We start from the raw sequence: 23,076 nt of genomic DNA on the forward strand, positions 1-23,076 counted from the left end.
CTCAGTAATCTGACTGAAGGCAGGAGTCAGTCCTCAGTCCTCTCCTGGAGAAGAGGAGTCAAACCCCGGCCTGTTGCAGACTTTCTCCCATCTCGCCCAGCCCGCCCCTCACCAACGAATGCTCCAGGGTGCCCAGCACACACCAGACAGTGGAGACCACCTTCAGTTCTCGCAGGCACCTCCGGGGTGGAAAGGACTCACCGCAGCCAGCAGTTAAGGACCTCAGGGGCCTGCCCAGCTGCTGCAAGGGTCAGACCTTCTGAGTCCAGCTGGGGGGTGGGGGCAGGCGCATGTTACAGCAGGGTGGGGGCAGGGTGGACAGCAAGAGCGGGCGAGGCAGGGCATTCCTGGGGGCCCCCCAGCCCAGGCCTTGGGACCAGGTGGCCGGACCCCAGTCTGAGGCTCCTGCCCCACCCTGGGTCCAGCTGCCATGCCTGGGGCTGTGGCCAGCCACCTCCACACTGCCCACGTCCACGCCCCCGGGCCAGGTCTGGGCTGGAACACACAGGCATGCACACACACCACCACGGCCCCAAAGCCTGGGAGCAGCAGTTGTCTTAGACAGAAAAGCTTTATTTCTTCTAATGAAATGATTTAGGACATAACTCAATGTTATAAAAACCAATCATCTCCCTTCTTGAAGAAAACCTCCCTGAAAGGCTTCATCAGAGACCCCTGGGTCCAGCAAGCCAGGTGGTTCTCATGGCTCTGAGGGTGGGCAGGCTGACACTGTTCTGAAAAACTTCTACTGGCCCAAAACTTTGTTCGGGTTATCTCTGCCCCCTCCTCCCGCCCCCCATAACATCTTACAAAAAACTCAAATGAACTTTTGGGCCAATCCAGTGGAACACGAATGCTGGAGGGAAGGCCGACTCCAAACCCCCTCTCCTTTCACAAATGGGAAACCGGCGCTCCGAGGGGAGAAGGGTCTGCTCAAGGCCACTTGGCATCAACAGCAGACCTGAGACCCCCACCCCAACCCACCTGCCTCTCTTTCCCCCCGGGCTCATCCTCTGGGCCGCTGGGGGCAAGCTGGGTGCCACTGCTGAACGCTGAGTAGCGGGACAGCCTCAGCCTTCACCGGGAAGTGTATATGGTGCACAGCGTCCAGGCGGGCTCAGGCTTCAGGGACAGAGACCCGGAGAAGCAGGAGACACAGTTCACCATCCCATCACCCGCCTCGGGCCAAGCATTCGCCAGGGCCAGCTGTTCCTGCCTCTGACACTGAAAGCCTTTCTGTGCCTTTGCTCCCATTTTGCAGATAAGCAGTCTTGGCAGGCAGGTGAAAACGGCTTTTTGTCTTACGGAAAGAAAAATGGTTACTTAATATAAGCAGCCTGGGTGGCCAAGTCTTCCTGGATGTGGGGTTCTCCGAGGGGGAGGAAGATGACACATCCTCGGGGCAGCAAAGAGGGGGCTTCTGATCTAGGCGACCTCACGGGGGCTTTCCTTCCGCTGGCACTCCCGGTTCACCAGGAAGGGGTGGATGAATGTCAGGAGAGTCAGTAGCACCAGCATTAAGTTCACCTGGAGGGTGAGGGGCAGTGAGGCCAAGTCCACCACCATGCAGGGACCAGAATCCCGCCTGCAGGGTGAGGGGGCAGTGAGGCCAAGTCCACCATCATGCAGGGACCAGAATCCCGCCGGGTTTCTCCTCTGCATCCCACTCAGACCTGACGGTGCCCTATGGGATGGATTCCGGGTGACTTTTCGTTCCACCCGCCTAAGGGCAGGGCAAGGAGGAAAGCTGTGCCCATTCCACAGGTGGAGAAACTGAGGTCTGCAGAGTCCCCGATGACCTGGGAGGCCATCCACGTTAACCCTTTGGCTTCGGGGATCCCCGGCACACGATAGGTTCTCCCACGGACTCCCGTTGGAAAAGCAAGACCCAGGACGTAGCCATGTGCAGAAACGTTCCCGCGGGAACCACACCCAGGCCACCCCGGCCAGGCTTGGAGACTGACAAAGTCGCCCCGATCTGAGTCTAAGGCCAGGGTCCCCGCCCCCCAGTACTCACGTATAACGGGTCATTCTGGAGGGGGCCTTTGATGAGGGTGAAGAGGGGAAACTGCAGCAAAGACACGACGGCCGACAGGGCCATCACGAGTCCAAACAGCTTCCCGAAGTGCTCCGAGGGGAACCTGCACGGGGGCGGGCAAAGGAGGTTCCAGCGGCTCTGGGGACCCTCGCTCCACGGAAGGGCCTGGCTCTGGTGGGTCTTGGTCAGCCCCCTGCTCCCATTCCCCTAGTCTAAGCCAGCCAGCACTTACTCACACCCACGGGGCCCCCCCTTCACCTCTGCTGGAGCACAGAGATGGCCCCGCGCTCGACCCGGGGAAAACAGCAGGGCCCCAGACGCAGGCTGGGCCCCAGGAGGTCTCAGGAAAAAGACACAGATACATCCACCATATACTAAATGATGCATGCCCCAGCAGAAGCAGCAAGAATAATGACTTCCCTGCTGGTCTACTGGGTTAAGACGCTGCACTTCCCATGGAAGGGGTGTGGGTTTGATCCCTGGTCAGGGAACTAAGATCTCACAAGCAGTGCGGCAGGGCCAAGAAAATATCCCCCTCACCCAAAAAAAAGAAGAAAGAAGCAGAGTGCCACAAGGAAGGAAAAGGCTTTCTTTCTGCTCTTCCTTGGGAGGGCTACAGCAGAAGTGGGCGTTGCAGGGCGAACAGGAGCTCGCCAGGCAGATCACAGAGGCAGGGGAGCAGACAGGGAGGGCGTTGGTGGGTGTGAAGGCTCTGCCTCTCCCACAGCCTCCAGCGCGCCTCCCCGGCATCTGGGTCTCCTCCCCGGACTTCTCCGCCCCCAGGACATGGATGTGAAGGCCCTGCCCCTCCCACAGCCTCCAGGGCGCCTCCCCCGGCACCTGGGTCTCCTCCCCGGACTTCTCCGCCCCCAGGACATGGATGTGAAGGCCCTGCCCCTCCCACAGCCTCCAGCGTGCCTCCCCCGGCATCTGGGTCTCCTCCCCGGACTTCTCCGCCCCCAGCACACCCCACTCAGTCCCGGGGAATCCCCCATCAGGGAGCGCACATCAAGCCCACGTACGCGAGCGTGAGGAAGGCCGCGTTGCACCCGTACAGGAAGGAGCGGCTGACCACTTGCAGGATGAAGGTGGCGTATTGCAGGGGCAGCACCGGTATGGAGGCGCAGACGGCAAAGCCCAGGCTCAGCAGGGACGTCAGGGTCAGCGAAGGCACCACCGAGCGCAGGGCAGCGGCCTTGGCCACGGCCCCTGTACCGAAAGGGAGACAGGAGGCTGAAGGGACGCCCAGGGGGCGGGGGGCCACGCTGACCCCTTCTCTCCATACACCCCATCTCCAATTCATCAGTACATGCGGATAACTCACTTCCTAAACATTTGGAGAAGACTCTTGAGAGTCCCTTAAACTGCAAAGAGATCCAACCAGTCCATCCTAAAGGAAATCAGTCCTGACTATTCATTGGAAGGACTGATGCTGAAGCTGGAACTCCAATACTTTGGCCACCTGATGAGAAGAACTGACTCACTGGAAAAGACCCTGATGCTGGGAAAGATTGAAGGCAGGAGAAGGGGACGACAGAGGATGAGATGGTTGGATGGCATCAGTGACTCAGTGGACATGAGTTTGGGTAGACTCCGGGAGTTGGTGATGGACAGGGAGGCCTGGCGTGCTGCGATTCATGGGGTCACAAAGAGCTGGACACGACTGAGCCACTGAACTAAACTAAACCAAAACACCATTCAAACATGTACCCATGCCTCCATCTCCAGCGACTCATCTTAATCACAGGCCAGCGTCAGCCACTCGTAGATGATCACAGCCTACAGCCAGATACTCCGGGCAGGACCATGGGTTCCCGCGAAAGACCGGAGGTGTCCAAACCAGCAGCAGGAGGCGAGTGACTGTGGCAGACGGTAACAGAACGAGGCAGCAGACGAAGGCAGAGGGCTGCCTGGGGGCTCAGGGGGAAAGAAGCTGCCTGCCAACGCAAGAGACGCAGGTTCGATTCCTGGGTCGGGAAGATCCCCTGGAGAAGGAAATGGCAACACACTCTAGTGCTCTTGCCTGGGAAACCCCATGGACAGAGCCTGGCGGGCTGCAGTCCATGGGGTCACAAAGAACCGGATACGACTGAGCGACTAAACAACAGTCACGGAAGGATGGAGTCCTGCCGAGGGGCGGTCCTGGCTGCCGCCTTTTACCTAAGAAAGGGAAGCTGTTTATGCAAACGAGTCTGTCTTTAAGGGGGAAAAAAAAGCAATTACCAAACAAGGGCAGGAAGGGAGGCCAGGGGACCGAGGAGGAAACAAATGCGGTGGGCTGGTTCCCATTTCCTAGTTGTGGCTTCGGAATAATGTCAACGTTTGATACAAAAATGTCCTTAAAAATTAAATCAGAGTAATAGGAAGAAAACAAGCAAGGCCATTCCCCCCCAAAAAGAAAAAAAAAGAAATCCAACGAGATGAAACCAACGAATGCAACTTTTTGTATCCAGTTGCTGACTCTTAAAATACCATAATTTTGACGGACAGATCCTAGGGGACGTACCTTCAGAATGAGAATGAGGGAAAGGAAGGCGCACCAACAGTCGGCACCGGCACTGTTATTAGTAACAGTACTGACCTTGCTAAACCAGCAGTCATGCGTAAAATATATTTTTAAAAAACTATATATAGAATATATATGTGTGTGTGTGTGTATATATACAGTACACAGTATGTATATATAGTATAATGTATAGTATTTTAGGAACCATGATTTTCAGAAGAAAAGAGACACAAATGCAAAAATCAAGTAAAATTTGAACTAAAACATCAGTATTAGATATTCATGATTTATTTTCTTTTCATCCAAAAAATTATCTATATTTTACCTCTGAGGACTAAAAGCCATGAGAGCCCAGGAGAATTAGAAACCCCAGCATCCAGACTGCCATTGTTAAACACCACTTCTCATTCAAAGGGACCCAGGACTATTTGAAGGCATGGGTGGTTTCGGGTCTGGGCCAGGAAACATACCCAGTGAAAGGGACCCGAGCACTCTCCAAAAGTAACTTTCTGTAAAGGACACAGATGCTTGACTGGTCACGCTCCCAGGGGTCAAGGGTGAGGGAGTCTGAACCTCAAGAAGGATCGTCACAGAGACGGACTGAAACACGTCAGATATACTGAAAATAAGATTTCAAAAGAGAAACCGTGAGCGGTTACCCCTGGAAGTTGCTTGGATACCAACTCACTTTTCTGAAACTAGTAAAGAGGAGGAAAAAGTGTCCACTGCACATTCGTATCTGACTCTTTTGCGACCCGGTGGACTAGCCCGCCAGGCTCCTCTGTCCATGAGATTCTCCAGGCAAGAATGCTGGAGTGGGCTGCCCTGCCCTTTCTCCAGGGGATCTTCCCAACCCAGGGATCGAATCTGGGTCTCCAACACCGCAGGCAGATTCTTCACCATGTGAGCCACCAGACAGGCTCAAACAGAGGAAAAAATACGCATTTATTTCCGGGTAAACAAAACAGTTAATAAAGTTTGTCGTTCCAGGGAAAGTTTTAGCTATGAAAAGCAGAAGGAAAAGATAGTCATAGAAATTCTCTGTTTTGCAACCCTAATAAAATAACGGGTCTAGGCATCAAGCATCAGTAGCGGCAAGGCCTGCAGCTGATGAGAACCTTTCACAACGGGTGGATCAGACTGACAATGTCTGAGTGCACGGATCAATCCTAACATCATAAGAACAAGGCAACGGGTACCCAGGGTCTGCAGATGAGACCTCGGAGGAAGCCCACGGCTCCACCTCTCAAGTTATTCTTGCCAAAAGATACCAAACTGAGTCTCCGATCTGCCTGTTTACAGACAGAGCCCAGTCAAAAGAACGTTTAAAAATGACACGAAAAGGATGCCAAATGCAAAATGTGGGAAACCTGACCGGACAAGTAACCCAGTCCCGTCAGTAAGTGAACGAAGCGGAAAAAGGGGGCGGGGGATAGAGACTTACTACACTGTGGCCCTGTATGGATCCGAATTTGAACAAACAAACCGCTGACAGAAAGACTCAGATGAGACCGTTAGCGAAATCCGAACTGGACCACGTGAGTGAACACATGACACTGAGAAATCATCGGAGGCTGTCTCATGCGTCATAATGATATTCCTCCCGGTGATGCTTCACTTAAACAGAAGAGGCCTTACTTGTTGGCACTACATACTGAAGTGTTTACAAATAAAATGATCTGACGTCTGAGGTTTGCTTTAGAAGTGGCTCAGAGAAGCGGGGCGGGGGAGATGAAACTCCAGGGGTACCGGCAGTCCCTGGGGTCCAGCGGTTAGGACTCAGTGCGCTCACTGCCGTGGCCAGGGTCCAACCCCTTAGTTGGGGAACCCAGATCCCACAGGCCGTGCGGCTTGAGGCTGAAACAACAAAACGAGCAGGCCGCCCTGTCCATCTGTTCTCGTCCCAGGATCAGGCCCCAGCTCCCTGGCAGGACGCCGCCTGCCCTTTCTCTCCTCTCCCCAGCCCCCGCCCCAACACGCCCTGTGCCTGAACCACCTGCTGGGGCTCCTCAGCTTCCTCAAGGTTTCATTCTTTCACCACCATGAACAATGACCCCGCTGCACCCCTGGGCCACATCCCAGGCCCTCGCCTTCATCTTGCCACTTCTTACTCTCCCTTTAGGAGCTCAGAGGCCGCTTCCTCCAGGAAGACACAGTGTAGGTGCCCTGCTTTGTGTGGCCACAGCTCCCTGCAGGTTTATTTCAGGGGCCACAAAGCTTGACTACTTGCATTTCTCTACTCTCTAGACTAGAACAGCGTGAGAACAAGGACGTAACTGTCAGGTCTGTTACCGAAATCTGGAACTATGGTTGGCACGTAACTGGCACTCAGTGACTACTGGGTGTATGGAGAGACGGATGATGGATGGATGGTCGATGGATGGATGGATGGATGGATGCATGATGAATGGACAAAAGGACAGATGATGCATGGAAGGATGGATGATGGAAGGATGAATGAGTGAAGGATGGATGAATGATGGGTGGATGAGTGATGAGTGGATAAAAGGACAGATGATGGATGATGGATGGATGATGGAAGGATGAATGAGTGAAGGATGGATAAATGATGGGTGGATGAGTGACGAGTGGATAAAAGGACAGATGATGTTTGGATGGATGGGTGAGTAAAGGATGGATGAGCAATGGATGGATGAGTGATAAGTGGATAAAAGGACAGATGATGGATGATGGGTGAATGATGGAAGGATGGATGAGTGATGGATGGATGAGTAAAGGATGCATGAGTGATGGACTAATGAGTGATAAGTGGATAAAAGGACAGATGATGGATGATGGGAGAATGATGGATGGATGGATGAGTGATGGATGAATGAGTGATGCATGGATGAGTGATGGATGGATGGGTGATGGATGGATGGGTGAGTAAAGGATAGATGAGCAATGGATGGATGAGTGATAAGTGGATAAAAGGACAGATGATGGATGATGGGTGAATGATGGAAGGATGGATGAGTGATGGATGGATGAGTAAAGGATGCATGAGTGATGGACTAATGAGTGATAAGTGGATAAAAGGACAGATGATGGATGATGGGAGAATGATGGATGGATGGATGAGTGATGGATGAATGAGTGATGCATGGATGAGTGATGGATGGATGGGTGATGGATGGATGGGTGAGTAAAGGATAGATGAGCAATGGATGGATGAGTGATAAGTGGATAAAAGGACAGATGATGTTTGGATGGATGGATGATGGAAGGATGGATGGGTGATGGATGGATGAGTAAAGGATGCATGAGTGTTGGACTAATGAGTGATAAGTGGATAAAAGGAGAGATGATGGGTGATGGGAGAATGATGGATGGATGAATGAGTGATGGATGAATGGGTGATGGGTGGATAAAAGGACAGATGATGGATGATGTATAGATGAATGATGGATGGATGAATGAGTGATGGATGGATGGGTAATGGATGGATAAAAGGACAGATGATGGATGATGTATAGATGAATGATGGATGGGTGAATGAGTGATGGATGGATGGGTGATGGATGGACGGGTGATGGGTGGATAAAAGGACAGATGATGGATGATGTATAGATGAATGATGGATGGGTGAATGAGTCATGGAAGGATGAGTGAACAGATTCAAGTAGAAAAGGATTTAAGAAAAAGACGATGGGCGTGGATGTAAACAAAAGCCTCCCGCACGCTGGCTCCCTCACCCTCTGGAGCGCAGGGCTCACCTGTCCTCTTCGCTTCCTCCTGGTACTTGTGTTTGAGCCGGTCCATGAGCAGGCCGTTCCAGGGCGCACACAGCACTCCGAAGAACTGAGTCACGGCAAAGGCGTTTGTGTAGGTGCTGACTGCAGAGGGCAGAGAGGGGTGGGCAGCAAGAGCTCTTTAGGACTGCCTTCCCGAGGAGGCCACCCACCCACCCCTGCCCGGCCTGACCCTCCAGCCCACACCCCGGGCTCAGACCTCCCTCGGAGCACAGAGCCCTGCTGAGCTCAGCGCCCCACCACGTGAGGTGCCAAGTCCCCAGAGGCGATGCACAGAGGGGCTGCCTCCCGACCCCCCACCTACCTATCGCACTGTCCCTGCTGGCCAAGTTGTTGAGCAGGGAGTTGAGGGTGCCGATGAAGAGGTAATGCCACAGCTGTATCACGGACAGCCACACCACGTGCCAGGCAAAGCGCGGAGAGAAGGTGTGGCTCCAGAAGGAGCCGGGTGCCTGCTGCTGTCCCGGGGTCTCTGATGAGCGGGAAGAAAATTCGGGTAAGAGCTACTATTGAATTGGGGGGGGGAATGGGTGCACAGGTCTTACCGGGAGAGCCCGAGCTCTGAGCTCACCCGTTCTTCCCCCCCGGACTCTCCGAGGGCAACACCCCCGCCTCCACGCAACATCCCAGCCCCACCACCGTGGGGGCACAGCTCTCCCATGCTCTGCTGTCCACTATCTGACCCTTCACACTGGGATGCTTCTCGCACTACCAACCTTCCCAGTCGTTCTCAGGCAGGATGAGGAAAAGACAGGCAAGGAGAGGAGCAAGTCAGAGGCGATGTGCGGGATGGCGGGGACAGCGAGGATTTCAGCGGCTCCACAACCCCTCCTCCTCTTTCAGCACCAGCCTCCAAGTCTCCCACGGAAACCTTCCCCGCCCTGATCTTCACGGTCCGGGTGAGCCCGTGGACTGAGTGCTCTGCGCCTCACCCCAGGCTGCCCAATGGGACCGTTCTTCTCGAGGGGCAGAGTGGTGAGGATTTGACCCTGGGGTCCCCAGGGGTATCCTGCTTCGGCTCCTCCTGGATGCGGCCTGGCAAGCGCACTCCTCCCTTCATTCGGTGAACTTCCCAGGGTCTTATTCTTGTTTCTACCTCAGCCGACAGAGCTCTGGGACGTTTGTAACCCAGGACCCAAAACAGACAGAAAGGCGAGGCAAGATGGAGACGGGGCAGTGAGAGAGGGCTGACCCACGGGACCTGCAGTACTGGACAGATAAGGCACGCTTAGGAGCGGGCGGGCAAGGGAAGGCGAAGGGTGGAGCCTGAGCTCTGGGGAGCAGGGCCACGGCATGCTGGGGACGGAAAGGAGAGATGAAGTGAAACCGGTTGCCCTCTTGGACGCTCGGTAGGCTGAGGGAGTTGGAAAGATCCTACAGGTCTCTTCGCCACCTGACCTTCTCTGGCCCTGAGTCCCTGGCAAAGCTCTGGAGGTGACAAACCACGCTGGCCGCAGGGGAAGGCCAGGTTCTTTGGGGGGAAATGAGTTAACCAGCAGGCTTCACCTTTCTTCGGGGAAGGGAACTCCTTTGACTGCAGCTCCAGCTTTTCGGACCCAGCTTCCTTCTTGTCTTCCTCTGGGGGGCTGTCCCTGGAGCAGAGACTGTGGAAACAGAAGCTCTATCAGCCCAAGCCAAGGACTGGGAGCTGAGCCTGACACGCCTGCGGGATGCAGGGAAAGGAAATGGCCCCTGGCACTGCACACTGGGATCACCTTTTCACAGCCCCAGCGCTGGCATCCAGGCCCAGACCAGCGGAGTCAGAAGGTCTGGGCATGGAAGGTAGGCTCCCGTTATCTTTTTCAGAAACATCTCCAGTTAATCCCAGCAATTCTAATCTGCAGCCACATACGGGAGCAACAGAAGGATGGGAAGCGTAGAACAGACGTGGGTTCCAATCCCAGTCCTGCCTCTTCCTGGCTGTGGCAACGTGGCTCAGACCTAACTCTTCCGAGCCTCACTGTTCTGATCTGGAAGATGGAGATACAGATACGCAGCCGAGTACTACCATGAAATGAAACCAGAGCACATGCCAGGCTGCCAGAGAGTAAGTGACCCGCCAGCAAATGCCCCTGGCGCCACTGCTCGTACTGAGCAGATGCAGAGATGGTCCCGTTTCTTCATCTGCTTTCTTCTCTACGCTTTGCAAAGGAACTTGGCAGCTCTGTTTCCCCAAACCCTGAATCTGGGCTGGCCTCGTGAGCGGCTTCAACCAGGACGACCCATCAAAAGTGACGCACCGGGCCTCCCTGGGGGCTCAGCGGTGGAGAATCCACCTGACGGTGCAGGAGCCACGGGTTCAACCCCTGATCCAGGAGGATCCATGTGCCATGGAGCAACTAAGCCCGTGTGCCACGACTATGGAGCCCGGGAGCCACAGCTCTGAGCCCTCGGGCGGCAGTTTCTGAAGCCTGTGTGCCCGAGACTTTGTGCCCCGCAACAACAGAAGCCACAGCAGTAAGAAGCCCGCTCTCCACGACCAGAGAAGAGCCCATGCAGCAACAAAGACCCAGCACGGCCAAAAACAAACAATAATACATAAATTTATTAAAAATAAATAAGTGGTGTGCCAATCCAGCCTTAAACCTGAAGAAAACTTGCATGTTGCTGCATGCTCTTGGAACCCTGAAACCAAGAAGTGAAGAAGCGCCAGCCAGCCTGCTGGAGAATGCAAGCCACGTGACCCAGATATCCTCGCCACCCCAGATAAGCAGACAAATCCCCTGTGAGTAAGGCCATTAGGCCAGCCGGCCCCCGGCTAGCCCTCCAGACGATCGCAGGCATGAGAAGTCTGTCAAGAGCATCTAAGTAGCCCCCCCTGATCAGTAGAACTAGCCAGCTACCACTAGACTTAGGAAGATAATAAATGCCTAAGGTTTTAAGCCCTTAAGTTTTGGGATCGTTCATTACGCAGCAGTAGCTAACTGCTACTTGGTCTAGTCCTTGGTCTAGTCCTCCTCTCCAGAGACAGGTTTCCTCTGCCCTACTGTAACCACATCCGTCCCAAACCCTCTTCCCACTCCAGGTCAGAGGAGGGACTCTGGCCACACCGTCCCCAGCTCACAGTCCTTACCCGTAGCGGTAGTTGGCGGGCAGCGGGTAGGGGATGTGCCCCCGGGGCATCAGGAGGAGAGTGCGCCCGACATGCCAGGCACTGCAGACAGAGATGAAAAGGAAGGAGGCCTTGATGGTGACGCCCTGTTCATAAAGGAGCTGCAGAAACAAGAGGGGAAAGGTCAGCGTGACAGTCACGTTCACACCAGCATTACTCACGACACCTGAAAGGTGGATGCAAACCAACGTCCCTTCAAGGATGAACAGATAACAACTGTGGCACGCGCGACGGAACAGGCGTCAATCTTAACAGGAAGGGAACTCTGACACCTGCTAAAACAAACTGTGAACTTTGAGGACATGATGCTACATGAAATAATACAGTCACAGAAAGAAAAAAAATAGGATGTGATTCTACTTCAGAGGTACCTGCAGTAGCCAAAATCACAGAAATAGAAATTGTAACAGTGGTGGTCAGGGTCCAGCGGGAGGTGGATGGGGCGTGGGGAGTTATTGCTTGATGGACAGTTTCAGCTTCACGGGGTTGAGAAGCGTCCCAGAGATGGGTGCTGGTGGTGGTCGTACAACAGCATGAATGAGCTCAATGCTACTGAACTCACACTTAAACACGGTGCAGGTGCCAAGGTTTATCTTGTCATAAACTGCATTGTACAAAAAGTCCAGGTAAGAATCCGGGGCGAAACTTATTTCTAAGAATACGTCTTGGTCCAGGCTCTTGCCTTCTACGCTAGAAGCTGATTATGGATGTCTGGGGCCCACCCCAAGGCCCAGCCAGCGGCAGGGGACACAGGCGATTGCCACCCTCTACCTTGATGATGAGAAAGACTGCCGAGGAGGAGTCAAATGCTCCGTTGTACATGGTGATGATGGTCGAGCGGTGTTTGCCAAACAGGTTCCCGATCTGGAGAACACAGGACCAGCCCGAGTCATTCACTCGCCCGTGAAACACTTCCCATGCACCCAGCAAGCGTCAGGCCCTCATACACAGACCCCCCCTCCACCCCAGGAGCTGCCACTCCGGCTGGAGCCCACGCCATCAGAGGCCGCCAAAGCAGCAGGGCTTGCGCCTCCCCCGCCCACCCCAAGGTCCTGCCAGGTGCCCTCGGCCAGGGCGGGCTCACACCTGCAGGTTGGTGATCAGGAACAGGATGCCCCCCACGGCGAGCATGGGCATGGCCAGGAAGAGCAGCACAGCTGAGTCTGCAAGCATCCGAGACAGAGGCGGGGTGATGCCACCCAGCAACCCAAACACGGAGTCCCGCACTCTGGGGCTCCCCTCTGCTCCCCACAAGCCTTCGCTCAGGGCCCCGATTCTGGGCAGCCCTTCCAGCACCCTCCAAGTGTCTCAGGGGACTGTCAAGGCTCCCTCACATGCTCCTGCAAAGGGACCCTCCTCCCCGTCAAAGATGACCCTTGGTCCTCGGCAGGCTGAATGTCTACCGAGAGAGGCAGGACTCGACCCACTGCCCACTTCCTTCACTAAATCGCATGCAATCCTTTTCATCTTGACACTGCAGGGGAGAGGAGCCTGGACTGAGCCCACACACCCAGCCTCTAACTCAGTGCACTGAGCTGGACTCTGAAGTGCGACTCAGTCATCTCATCTGATAGATGGGAACAGTCCCTGCTCTTCTGCCTTCCTAGGGCGCTGTGGGATCTGAGAGAGAAAATGCCCGGAAACTGCATTTCCTCTGTTCATTAGACTTTGAGCATTTCTTCTGTGGTGGGTGTTTGCCTGGCGTTAGAAATGTAGGATGAATAAAAAGAATTTCTTGCCCTTGAGAAGACTGACATGCAAAAAAAAAAATCACTCCAGTGGCTCTGGCAGCTGTTGGGCAAGAAGAGCAGGGCTGAGGAAGAACAGCACCAGAGGCTGGGGCTGGTGCAGCCGCTCAGTCGCGTCCGACGCTGTGCAGCCCCACAGACTGCGCCCCGCCAGGCTCCTCTGCCCACGGGCTTTCCCAGGCAAGCACCCTGCAGCGGGCTGCCCCTTCCTCCTCCAGGGCATCTTCCTGACTCAGGGATCGAACCCATGTCTCCTGCACTGCCAGTGCCGTTTCAGGTCACTGCCTTCTGTCCACCTTCATGATCTGGGCCATAGGCCGTGCCTCTCTTATTTGCTAAAAAAAAGAATTTTTTAATGTGACTCACTATCCAAAAGGAATCTATTATTTTTGAAGGAAACTTTATACGTGGAGTTGCCTGGTGGCCTTGTGGTTAGGATGCCAACTTTCATTGCCATGGCCAGGGTTCGATCCCCGGGTAGGGGACTGAGATCCCACAGTGAAATAGCGAGGGGGCCAAAAAAAGGGAATCTTTATATTACGAGTGTCAGTGAAAACTAACTGGCGTTGCTTGTTGTGAACACGTGTGTGTTGGTCACTCAGTCGTGTCCAACTCTTCTCGACCCTATGGACTGTAGCCCGCCAGGCTCTTCTATCCATGGGATTCTCCAGGCTAGAGTACTGGAGTGGGTTGCCATTCCTTCTCCAGGGGATCTTCCCAACCCAGGGATCGAACCCAGGTCTCCTGCATTGCTGGCATATGCTTTACAGTCTGAGCTACTAGGGAAGCCCTAACTATAAAAATAAGTACAATGAAAGCAGTGTTAATAAATTGTAGCTGAATGCAGTTGCACTTAGAATGTTCAAGGCCTGATTCCTGCTCTTGCCAGTCTTAAAATTACCCCAGCCCTATGTGATTTCCTGAGTGAAATCAGAGGCCTGAATGAGAAATAAAAACAGCGTAACATTTCCACCAAGTGATTCAACCTTAACATAGCATACGTGTGCTTCCCAATAATATTCTCCAAAGTAACTATTATTCTAGTAACTACTGTTCCCTACCTGGAGACACACGGTGAACTTGCTCATTTTAGAGCATTCACACTCCTTACCATTCAATTTCTGTCTCTGGAAAAGGTGCCTCCCCAAACACCCTGAAGGTTGGCTGAGGTTCCTTTCAAAAATAGCATCACTGTGGTCTCAACACTTTTTCCAAAATCAAAAAGCCCCATTTTCTGGGGGAAGGGCAAATTGTGGCTCCAGTGATTCACAGATGGGAGTCAAAACGTAGCCAGCCATTACCTCCACACTCAGCCACTTGAAAGTCACGTTCAGACTTTTAGGGACAAAGCCGTGCTGATGAGCAGAGTGGGTTTTAAATAACTGGCTGAGGTGCCAGGCTACCTCCTGAGGTCTGTTCAGACAGAAACCTCAGTTGGCCTGTGTTCACTGAACACCAATGCAGACCACCAGCGTCGGGCGGCCGCCACTCACAGCAGAGCAAGGTGCTCTTACCTCCTAAGCCCCAAAACTGAGCCCCAAGACCTGACTCCGGGGAGAAGACCGAAAGGCATCTGCTGGCCTCTATAATGAGAAGCTGCTAGCAAAGAGCACAGCCAGGGTCCCAGCCCCACTCCCCACTAACTTGCTCTGGGGCCTTTTCTAAGTCTTTGCAAGGGGGTTTCTGACCTCAGTTTTCTCCTCTACACATTCCCCACTTTATTCCCCATGAAGAAAGCTGGGAATAAACCAGATTGGGCATTGAATGGTGGCTCAGATGGGAAAGAATCTGCCTGCAATGCGAAAGACCTGGGTTCAATCCCTGTGTTGGGGAGATCCCCTGGAGGAAGGGAAAGGCTACCCACTCCAGTGTTCTTGCCTGGAGAATCCCACGGAGAGAGGAGCCTGGTGGGTTACAGTCCATGGGGTCACAGAGATTCGGACACAACTGAGCGACTAAGCACATCACAGCACGCAGACCAGTAAAATTTGAAGAGGAAAATTTTTTGACTACCATAGAGTTGTCGGTTTGCACCCTGCTAAGTCAGGATATTTTCAACAACTACCGTTTATATTATCGTTTCCTTTCTTTCCTCTTTCTTTGGCCGTGCTGCACAGCTTGTGAAATCTTAGTCCTCTAACCGAGGATCACGAATACAAGCAGAAGTGCACACCGGACTGCCAGGGAATTCCCTATTATTTCATTTTTTAAAAAGAGAGGACATTTTAAGACATAACAAAAGGATGCAATCTTTTGAATCAGTTCTTCCTCTCTGAAGCAATTTCTCCCCTGTCCTTATTATTCACACTTCTCACTAAGCTGTTTTTAAAGACCAGCAATAGCGCCCTCAAGGGCCCTTTCCAGCTCGGAGTCTGTGGATCTGAGTAGCTGTGGGGCCGGTGTCTCCATGACCCTTCTGCCCCTGCCCCATGCACCAGGTGCCCGAGGTCACGTCCCTCCCCACAGCACTCACCTGCAGAGGTGAAGGCTATGGTGAGCGTGGCGCTGGTGTAGAGAAATCTGGAACACAGAAGGGGAGACGGAGAACGTCGTCACGAAGAGAGAAACCCGGGGACTCCCCTTGCGACCTGGTGACCAGGACACGGAGCTCCCAACGCAGGGGCCCAGGTTCAACTCCTGGTCAGGGAACGAGACCCCACGCACCGCAACTCAGGCCCAAGGCATCCAAACAAACGTTTCTTTAAAAAGAGAGAAGTGTGGCGGGGCAAGGCTGTGTGGAGCCAGGTCCTCCAACCCAGAAGTCCCAAGAGGCCAAGCCCTTAAAGAAAGACGTCTGGGCCTGGTCTACAAAACCTTGAGTTCAAACAGCTCTTGCTGTGTGACCTTGGGCAAGGTACTACTCTCTCTTAGAAGCTTGTTTCTGTAAAGGAAATGACTGGACTGATCCAGACCCCAGGCTTAAAGTTCTAGGATGCTATGATTTCACGACCAAGATCCCAAGGTTACTGAGATCTCTTAGAAGTCTGGGCATCTTGTAAGGCAGGGGGTAATAAAAACAGGGCTTATGTGTGATATTCTGATTTATGACAAGAACTACATATTTGGTCCTTGTCCCCAGGCCTTGACACAGGGGTTCTAATAATTGTATAAGTTCCTGCAGAGAAGACACTACGAGCGTCTTTTGTTCTACTGTTCTGATGAAATAACTGTGGAGGGGTGGAAAAGCCACAATGAGATGCCTGGAATTTCCACCCCTGTGTCCACTTCTCTACAGAGAGGGGAGACGGCTGGAAGTGGACTCAATAATGGATTGTGCCTATGTGAGGAAGCCTCCATAAAATCCCCTAAGTGTGGAGTTTGGAGAGCTCCCAGGTTGGCAAACACCTCCACGGACCAGGAGGCTGCTGCACCACAAGCCCACAGGGACGCAAAAGTTCTTGGGCTCGGAACCACCACCCACCTGGCCTTGTGTCTCTTCAAGTGGCTGTTTATCTGTATCCTTTATCATGCCGTTTCAGAAACTGGTCAATGCATCTCCCTGCGTTCAGCGAGCCCTTTCGCAAAGAACTGAATCCAAGGAGGAGGTCAGGGGCATCTCAAGAGTTGTAGCTGACTCAGACAGACGTTGTGGGGAACCTGGGGACCTACCATTGCAATTGGCATCTTAGAGGGGCAGGCGCGGTCTGGTGGGACCGAGCCCTTAACCTGTGGGGTCTGCTGTAGGGCCTCCAGAGAGAGTGTCAGGATTGAATTAAATTATAAGACCCCCAAGGGCTTCCCAGATTGCTCAGCGGATAAAGAATCCATGTGCAATGCAGGAGACAGAAGAGACGTGGGTTCGATCCCTGGCTTGGGAAGATCCCCTGGAGGAGGACATGGCAACCGCTCCAGTATCCTTGTCTGGGAAATCCCATGGACGGAGGAGCCTGGCGGGCTCCAGTCCACGGGCATCGCAGAGAGTCGGACACAACTGAGCACTTGGCACACACCTAAGACACCCAGCTGGTGCCAGAGAATGGCTTGCCACTTCACTTCTGACACATCTGGTGACCAGAAGTATCTCAGAAGTGACATGTTCTGTGTAAAAGTGGAGGAGCAAACACAGGTGGGAAGACTGGGTTTTGCTTTACATACTCAAGGCCAGAGAAGAGGGAAAGGGCAAAGGCAGGACAGGAAAGAGGAGGAGACAGGAGACTGGAGCCCAAGAACGACAGCGACGGTCACCCAAGGGCTCAGAAAGCCGAGGACCTGCTGCACCGTCCCGCCACGGCCTGGCCCGGCCGCCCTCCAGTCCCTCGAACAGCTGAACGCCCCAGACCTCCAGGGAGACACCGCGCTGGGTCCTAATCACGCCCACCAGGCCGCCGCTTATCACAGAAGCTGGCCAGCTCAGCGGCATCCCTGTGAGCCAGCGTGGCCCTCCTTCTCCTCGACTACTTGGCCTGGGCACCCCCACGGGAGGGAACCTCAAGTCCCCACCACCAAAGACACCCCGGGGCACCGTCCTGCCTAACTTCTGGGAAGTGACAGGGTTGGGGGGAGGCCAGGAGGAGGGTGGCGAGGAGCCACTTGGGTGTGATGAAGACATGGGGTCCCCTGCACCAAGGCAGAGACAGTTCAGTTTTTCTCTGTGGCCACGCCACTCGGGATCTCGGTTCCCCGCCAAGGGATCAAACCTGCGCCCCTGCAGTGGGAGCTCCAGTCTCATGGGTGTCAGTGGCAACTCTAGGCTTTGCTGATTTCACAAGCCCTGCCCCAGGCCAGCACCCCCTACAGGAAGCAGGCCTGGCCTTCTGCCCAGTTCAGCACGACCAACAGCCCAGTGTCACATGCAACAGAGAAGCGGGGGGAAAAAGGGAAGAAGGGGCTAAGGGAACAGGGAAAGCCGAGACAGGGTGTCAACACCCAGGTGTATTCCTAGCAGCACTGCTGGAGCAAAGGTGCCCAGCTGCCTGGCCTGCGGCTTCCTGCAAACAACGCCTCTGCCCAAAGTCCCCTTGCCCAGCCCTGGCCCGGTGCCCCTGGGACCTACATGGCGATGAGGCGGGCCACGGTGGTCTTGAAACGGTCGAAGATGTAGCCCGTGGGGAAGGTCATGAAGTTGATCGTGAAGGAGGCCAGGGTGAAGATGAGTGAGAACCGCTCGTCCCGGGCCCTGCACTCTGGAGGAGAGACGGGCCCGTCTCAGGAGTCCAGGCAGACGGGCCACCCCCCACCCGTCCCAGCCTTCCTGGCGGGCCCTGCACTCTGGAGGAGAGACGGGCCACCCCCCACCAGTCCCAGCCTTCCTGGCAGGCAGGCACCCAGCCTGTTCCCAGTCCAGGGCAGCCTCCTCCATCTGGGACAGCCTGCCGAGGGGAAAGTTACCCCTTTCACAGCTAAGCCGTGATGGCCGCTAATCAGCCCTTGGGAGCGGGCACCTCCCTCCCCAGGCACCTCTTAGGTCCAGGTTGAGGGTGGGGGAGGCTGATGCCCCCTTTTTCTCACCATAGAAAGCCTGGCTTTGGGCGGGGGGCTGGGGGGGGCGGGCCCGGAGTCCTGTCTAGCCCTTCTTCCCACCACCTGGGAACCAGATTCAGAGACGGTCCTGCTCCCTTACCATCCAGCCCGGTGGCATTCCCCAGCGACCCAGCATCCAGTTCACACAGCTCCTCAAAGTAATGCTGCTTTTTGAAGACAAACACCAGAGATGTCCAGCCAAAGAGGACACCCGCAAAGCCGAGGCACTCCAGGAGCCCTGTCACCAGCGTGGCCACGCGGAAGGGCAGGCTGCGGCCCTGCATGACGCCAGGGGAGCCGATGCCGTGATCCCACTGCTGGCCTCCGGGCTACCCAGGCCTGGCGTCCGAGCCCTTGGAGATATTCCTAGGGTCTGGTTGGCTCTCTGGTTTCTGGCTGTTTCAGGCTTGCTCAACAGTCATCCACAGGGCTTCTCTGGATCCTGTGAAGTCAGGCGGAAGCTGCTCGGTCCACGGGGTGCTGTGGGCAAGATAGGGCAGACCAGGGGTTCTTTGTGGGACAGAGCCCAACTGCTAGACACAGTTACAAACCTTCATCCCACAGCTGGCAACAGCTGGGGAGGCTGGAGCTGAGCCCCAGTTTCAGAGCCGCGGTCGCTAAGGAAGAAGCAGTTCTGGGCCAGGCACAGAGGCTGGGGGACCCCACAAGAGTCCTCCCTGAGCCTGCCAATAACTTGGTTAAGTGGGTCTTCCCAGTTCACTGACAGAAGCTCCGGGAATCTTGTCAGCTTCCCTAGGTCACGTGGGCTGATGAGTCACGCCGCCGGCAGGACCAATGGAAAAAACATCCCCCCAAGCCCCCTACCCCGCTCAAGATCCCCCGCGATCCAAATCTGGGACCCCCCAAAACCTCCACCCCACCCCACTGCGCCCCTCTTCCCATCACCATCCGCCGGAAAAGCACCCGGGACCCGCTCCCCGCCCCCACCTCGCTGCCCGCGACCCGTGGCCCCCGGCCCCCGGCCCCCGGCACAGGGTCAGCCGCCCTCTGGACAGGGGTTCCCAGTGGTTTGCGCAGCCCCGGAGCGCGCCGCCCCACCGGCCCCGCGCCCCCGGCCCGGCCCCGCGCCCCCGGCTCCAGCTCCGCGCCCCCGGCCACCGGCCCCGCGCCCTACCGGCCGGCCAGCTCGCCGAGGTCCCCAGGCGTGCCGCCGCGCGCCCTTCAGGTTTGCATTCGCACCGCCCCTCCCCGCCCCTTCCCTCCGCCCCTCCCCGCCCCTCTCCAGCCCTCCGCGCGCGCCCGGAAGCCCGGGGGGGGTGGGGGGGGGGTTGCGGGCGGAGATGCCGCGGGCCCCGCGCTTTCCATCAGTTCCTTCTGCCTGGGCTTTAGCAATCTCGCGGCCTCTTTGACCACGCACGGGGGCCTTCGCTTCCCGGCCTCTTCTGACCCCGGCGGCGTCTGTTTTCCTTTCTGATCCTTTTTCTCCCTCCCAGCTGCCGTGACCGACATAGTTTTAATGCTGTTGCGCACACGGTCAGCACCTCCCCCCCCACCCCGCCCCACGGAAAAAGATCACAAACTCACAGCACACAGAGGGCTTACCCGCAGACAGACAGACGGACACACACACACACACACACACACACACACACACACACACCCGCTTCCTTGGGCTCCATTTGGACCACGTTGGCGGGCACAGGTTACATTTCTTCCCATTTGCCCACCAGCTCGATCCTTTCTCCTGAGTTCATGCTCCTCGCACCGTCAGCAAATCCCAGCGGAGTCAGAGAACCGCAAACAAGAACTAGAAAGTGCAGATCAGATCAGATCAGTCGCTCAGTCGTGTCCGACTCAATACGACCGCGTGAATCGCAGCACGCCAGGCCTCCCTGTCCATCACCATCTCCCGGAGTTCACTCAGACTCATGTCCATCGAGTCAGTGATGCCATCCAGCCATCTCATCCTCTGTCGTCCCCTTCTCCTCTTGCCCCCAATCCCTCCCAGCATCAGAGTCTTTTCCAATGAGTCAACTCTTCGCATGAGGTGGCCAAAGTACTGGAGTTTCAGCTTTAGCATCATTCCTTCCAAAGAAATCCCAGGGCTGATCTCCTTTGGAATGGACTGGTTGGATCTCCTTGCAGTCCAAGGGACTCTCAAGAGTCTTCTCCAACACCACACTTCAAAAGCATCAATTCTTCGGCGCTCAGCCTTCTTCACAGTCCAACTCTCACATCCATACATGACCACAGGAAAAACCATAGCCTTGACTAGACGCACCTTTGTTGGCAAAGTAATGTCTCTGCTTTTGAATATGCTATCTAGGTTGGTCATAACTTTCCTTCCAAGTAGTAAGCGTCTTTTAATTTCATGGCTGCAGTCACCATCTGCAGTGATTTTGGAGCCCAGAAAAATAAAGTCTGACACTGTTTCCACTGTTTCCCCATCTATTTACCATGAAGTGATGGGACCGGATGCCATGATGAATGTTGAGCTTTAAACCAACTTTTTCACTCTCCACTTTCAGCTTCATCAAGAGGCTTTTTAGTTCCTCTTCACTTTCTGCCATAAGGGTGGTGTCATCTGCATATCTGAGGTGATCGATATTTCTCCCAGCAATCTTGATTCCAGCTTGTGTTTCTACTAGTCCAGCGTTTCTCATGATGTACTCTGCATATAAGTTAAATAAACAGGGTGACAATATACAGCCTTGACATACTCCTTTTCCTGTTTGGAACCAGTCTGTTGTTCCATGTCCAGTTCTAACTGGTGCTTCCTGACCTGCATATAGGTTTCTCAAGAGGCAGATTAGGTGGTCTGGTATTCCCATCTCTTTCAGAATTTTCCACAGTTTATTATGATGCACACAGTCAAAGGCTTTGGCATAGTCAAGAAAGCAGAAATAGATGTTTTTCTGGAACCCTCTTGCTTTTTCCATGATCCAGCAGATGTTGGCAATTTGATCTCTGGTTCCTCTGCCTTTTCTAAAACCAGCTTGAACATCAGGAAGTTCACGGTTCACATATTGTTGAAGCCTGGCTTGGAGAATTTTGAGCACGACCCAGATAATCACGATGGTGTGATCACTGACCTAGAGCCAGACATCCTGGAATGTGAAGTCAAGTGGGCCTTAGAAAGCATGACTATGAACAAAGCTAGTGGAGGTGATGGAATTCCAGTTGAACTATTTCAAATCCTGAAAGATGATGCTGTGAAAGTGCTGCACTCAATATGCCAGCAAATTTGGAAAACTCAGCAGTGGCCACAGGACTGGAAAAGGTCAGTTTTCATTCCAATCCCAAAGAAAGACAATGCCAAAGAATGCTCAAACTACCGCACAATTGCACTCATTTCACACGCTAGCAAAGTAATGCTCAAAATTCTCCAAGCCAGGCTTCAACAGTATGTGAACTGTGAACTTCCAGATGTTCAAGCTGGTTTTAGAAAAGGCAGAGGAGCCAGAGATCAAATTGCCAACATCCACTATTCATCGAATATTCATCGAATCCATCCAATATTCATCGAAAATCCAAGAGAGTTCCAGAAAAACATCTACTTCTGCTTTATTGACTACGCCAAAGCCTTAACTGTGTGGATCACAGCAAACTGTGGAAAATTCTTAAAAAGATGGGAATACCAGACCACCTTACCTGCCTCTTGAAAAATCTGTATGCGAGTCAGGAAGCACCAGTTAGAACTGGACATTAAACAACAGACTGGTTCCAAATAGGAAAAGGAGTACGTCAAGGCTGTATATTGTCACCCTGCTTATTTATCTTTTATGCAGAGTACATCATGAGAAATGCTGGACTGGAAGAAGCACAAGCTGGAATCAAGATTGCCAGGAGAAATATCAGTAACCTCAGATATGCAGATGACACCACCCTTATGGCAGAAAGTGAAGAGGAACTAAAAAGCCTCTTGATGAAAGTGAAAGAAGAGAGTGAAAAAGACTCAACATTCAGAAAACTAAGATCATGGCATCTGGTCCAATGACTTCATGGCAAATAGATGGGGAAACAGTGGAAACAGTGACAGACTATTTTTGGGGGCTCCAAAATCACTGCAGATAGTGATTGCAGCCATGAAATTAAAAGATGCTTGCCCCTTGGAAGAAAAGTTATGACCAGCCTAGACAGCATATTAAAAAACAGAGACATTACTTTGCCAACAAAGGTCTGTCTAGTTGAGGCTATGGTTTTCCCAGTAGTCTTGTATGGATGTGAAAGTTGGACTATAAAGAAAGCTGAGCGCCGGAGAATTGATGCTTGTGAACTGTGGTGTTGGAGAAGACTCTTGAGAGTCCCTTGGACTGCAAGGAGATCCAACCAGTCCATCTTAAAGGAAATCAGTCCTAAATATTCACTGGAAAATCTGATGTTGAAGCTGAAACTCCAATACTTTGGCTACCTGATTCAAAAACCGACTCACTGGAAAAGACCCTGATGCTGGGAAAGATTGAAGGCTGGAGGAGAAGAGGACGACAGAAGATGAGATG

At 53.8% G+C, this 23,076-nt stretch overlaps 1 protein-coding gene across 1 annotated transcript; it reads right to left on the reverse strand.

Annotated features, from left to right (window-relative positions):
- Positions 1-552: 552 nt before the first annotated feature.
- SLC43A3 (solute carrier family 43 member 3) lies at positions 553-19,815 on the reverse strand. The gene is made up of 13 exons (XM_070804282.1): positions 19,752-19,815; positions 18,717-19,096; positions 18,150-18,279; positions 15,630-15,676; positions 12,495-12,571; positions 12,180-12,272; positions 11,370-11,509; positions 9,803-9,900; positions 8,601-8,768; positions 8,261-8,380; positions 3,061-3,247; positions 2,018-2,141; positions 553-1,527 (listed from the first exon to the last, which is right to left on the reverse strand). Exons 2-13 carry the CDS (start codon positions 18,898-18,900, stop codon positions 1,426-1,428), a joined length of 1,470 nt encoding a protein of 489 aa, XP_070660383.1. The 5' UTR covers positions 18,901-19,096; positions 19,752-19,815; the 3' UTR covers positions 553-1,425.
- Positions 19,816-23,076: the final 3,261 nt, after the last annotated feature.

Source organism: Bos indicus, chromosome 15 (assembly GCF_029378745.1).
Source record: "Bos indicus isolate NIAB-ARS_2022 breed Sahiwal x Tharparkar chromosome 15, NIAB-ARS_B.indTharparkar_mat_pri_1.0, whole genome shotgun sequence".
NCBI classification, from domain to species: Eukaryota; Metazoa; Chordata; class Mammalia; order Artiodactyla; family Bovidae; genus Bos; species Bos indicus.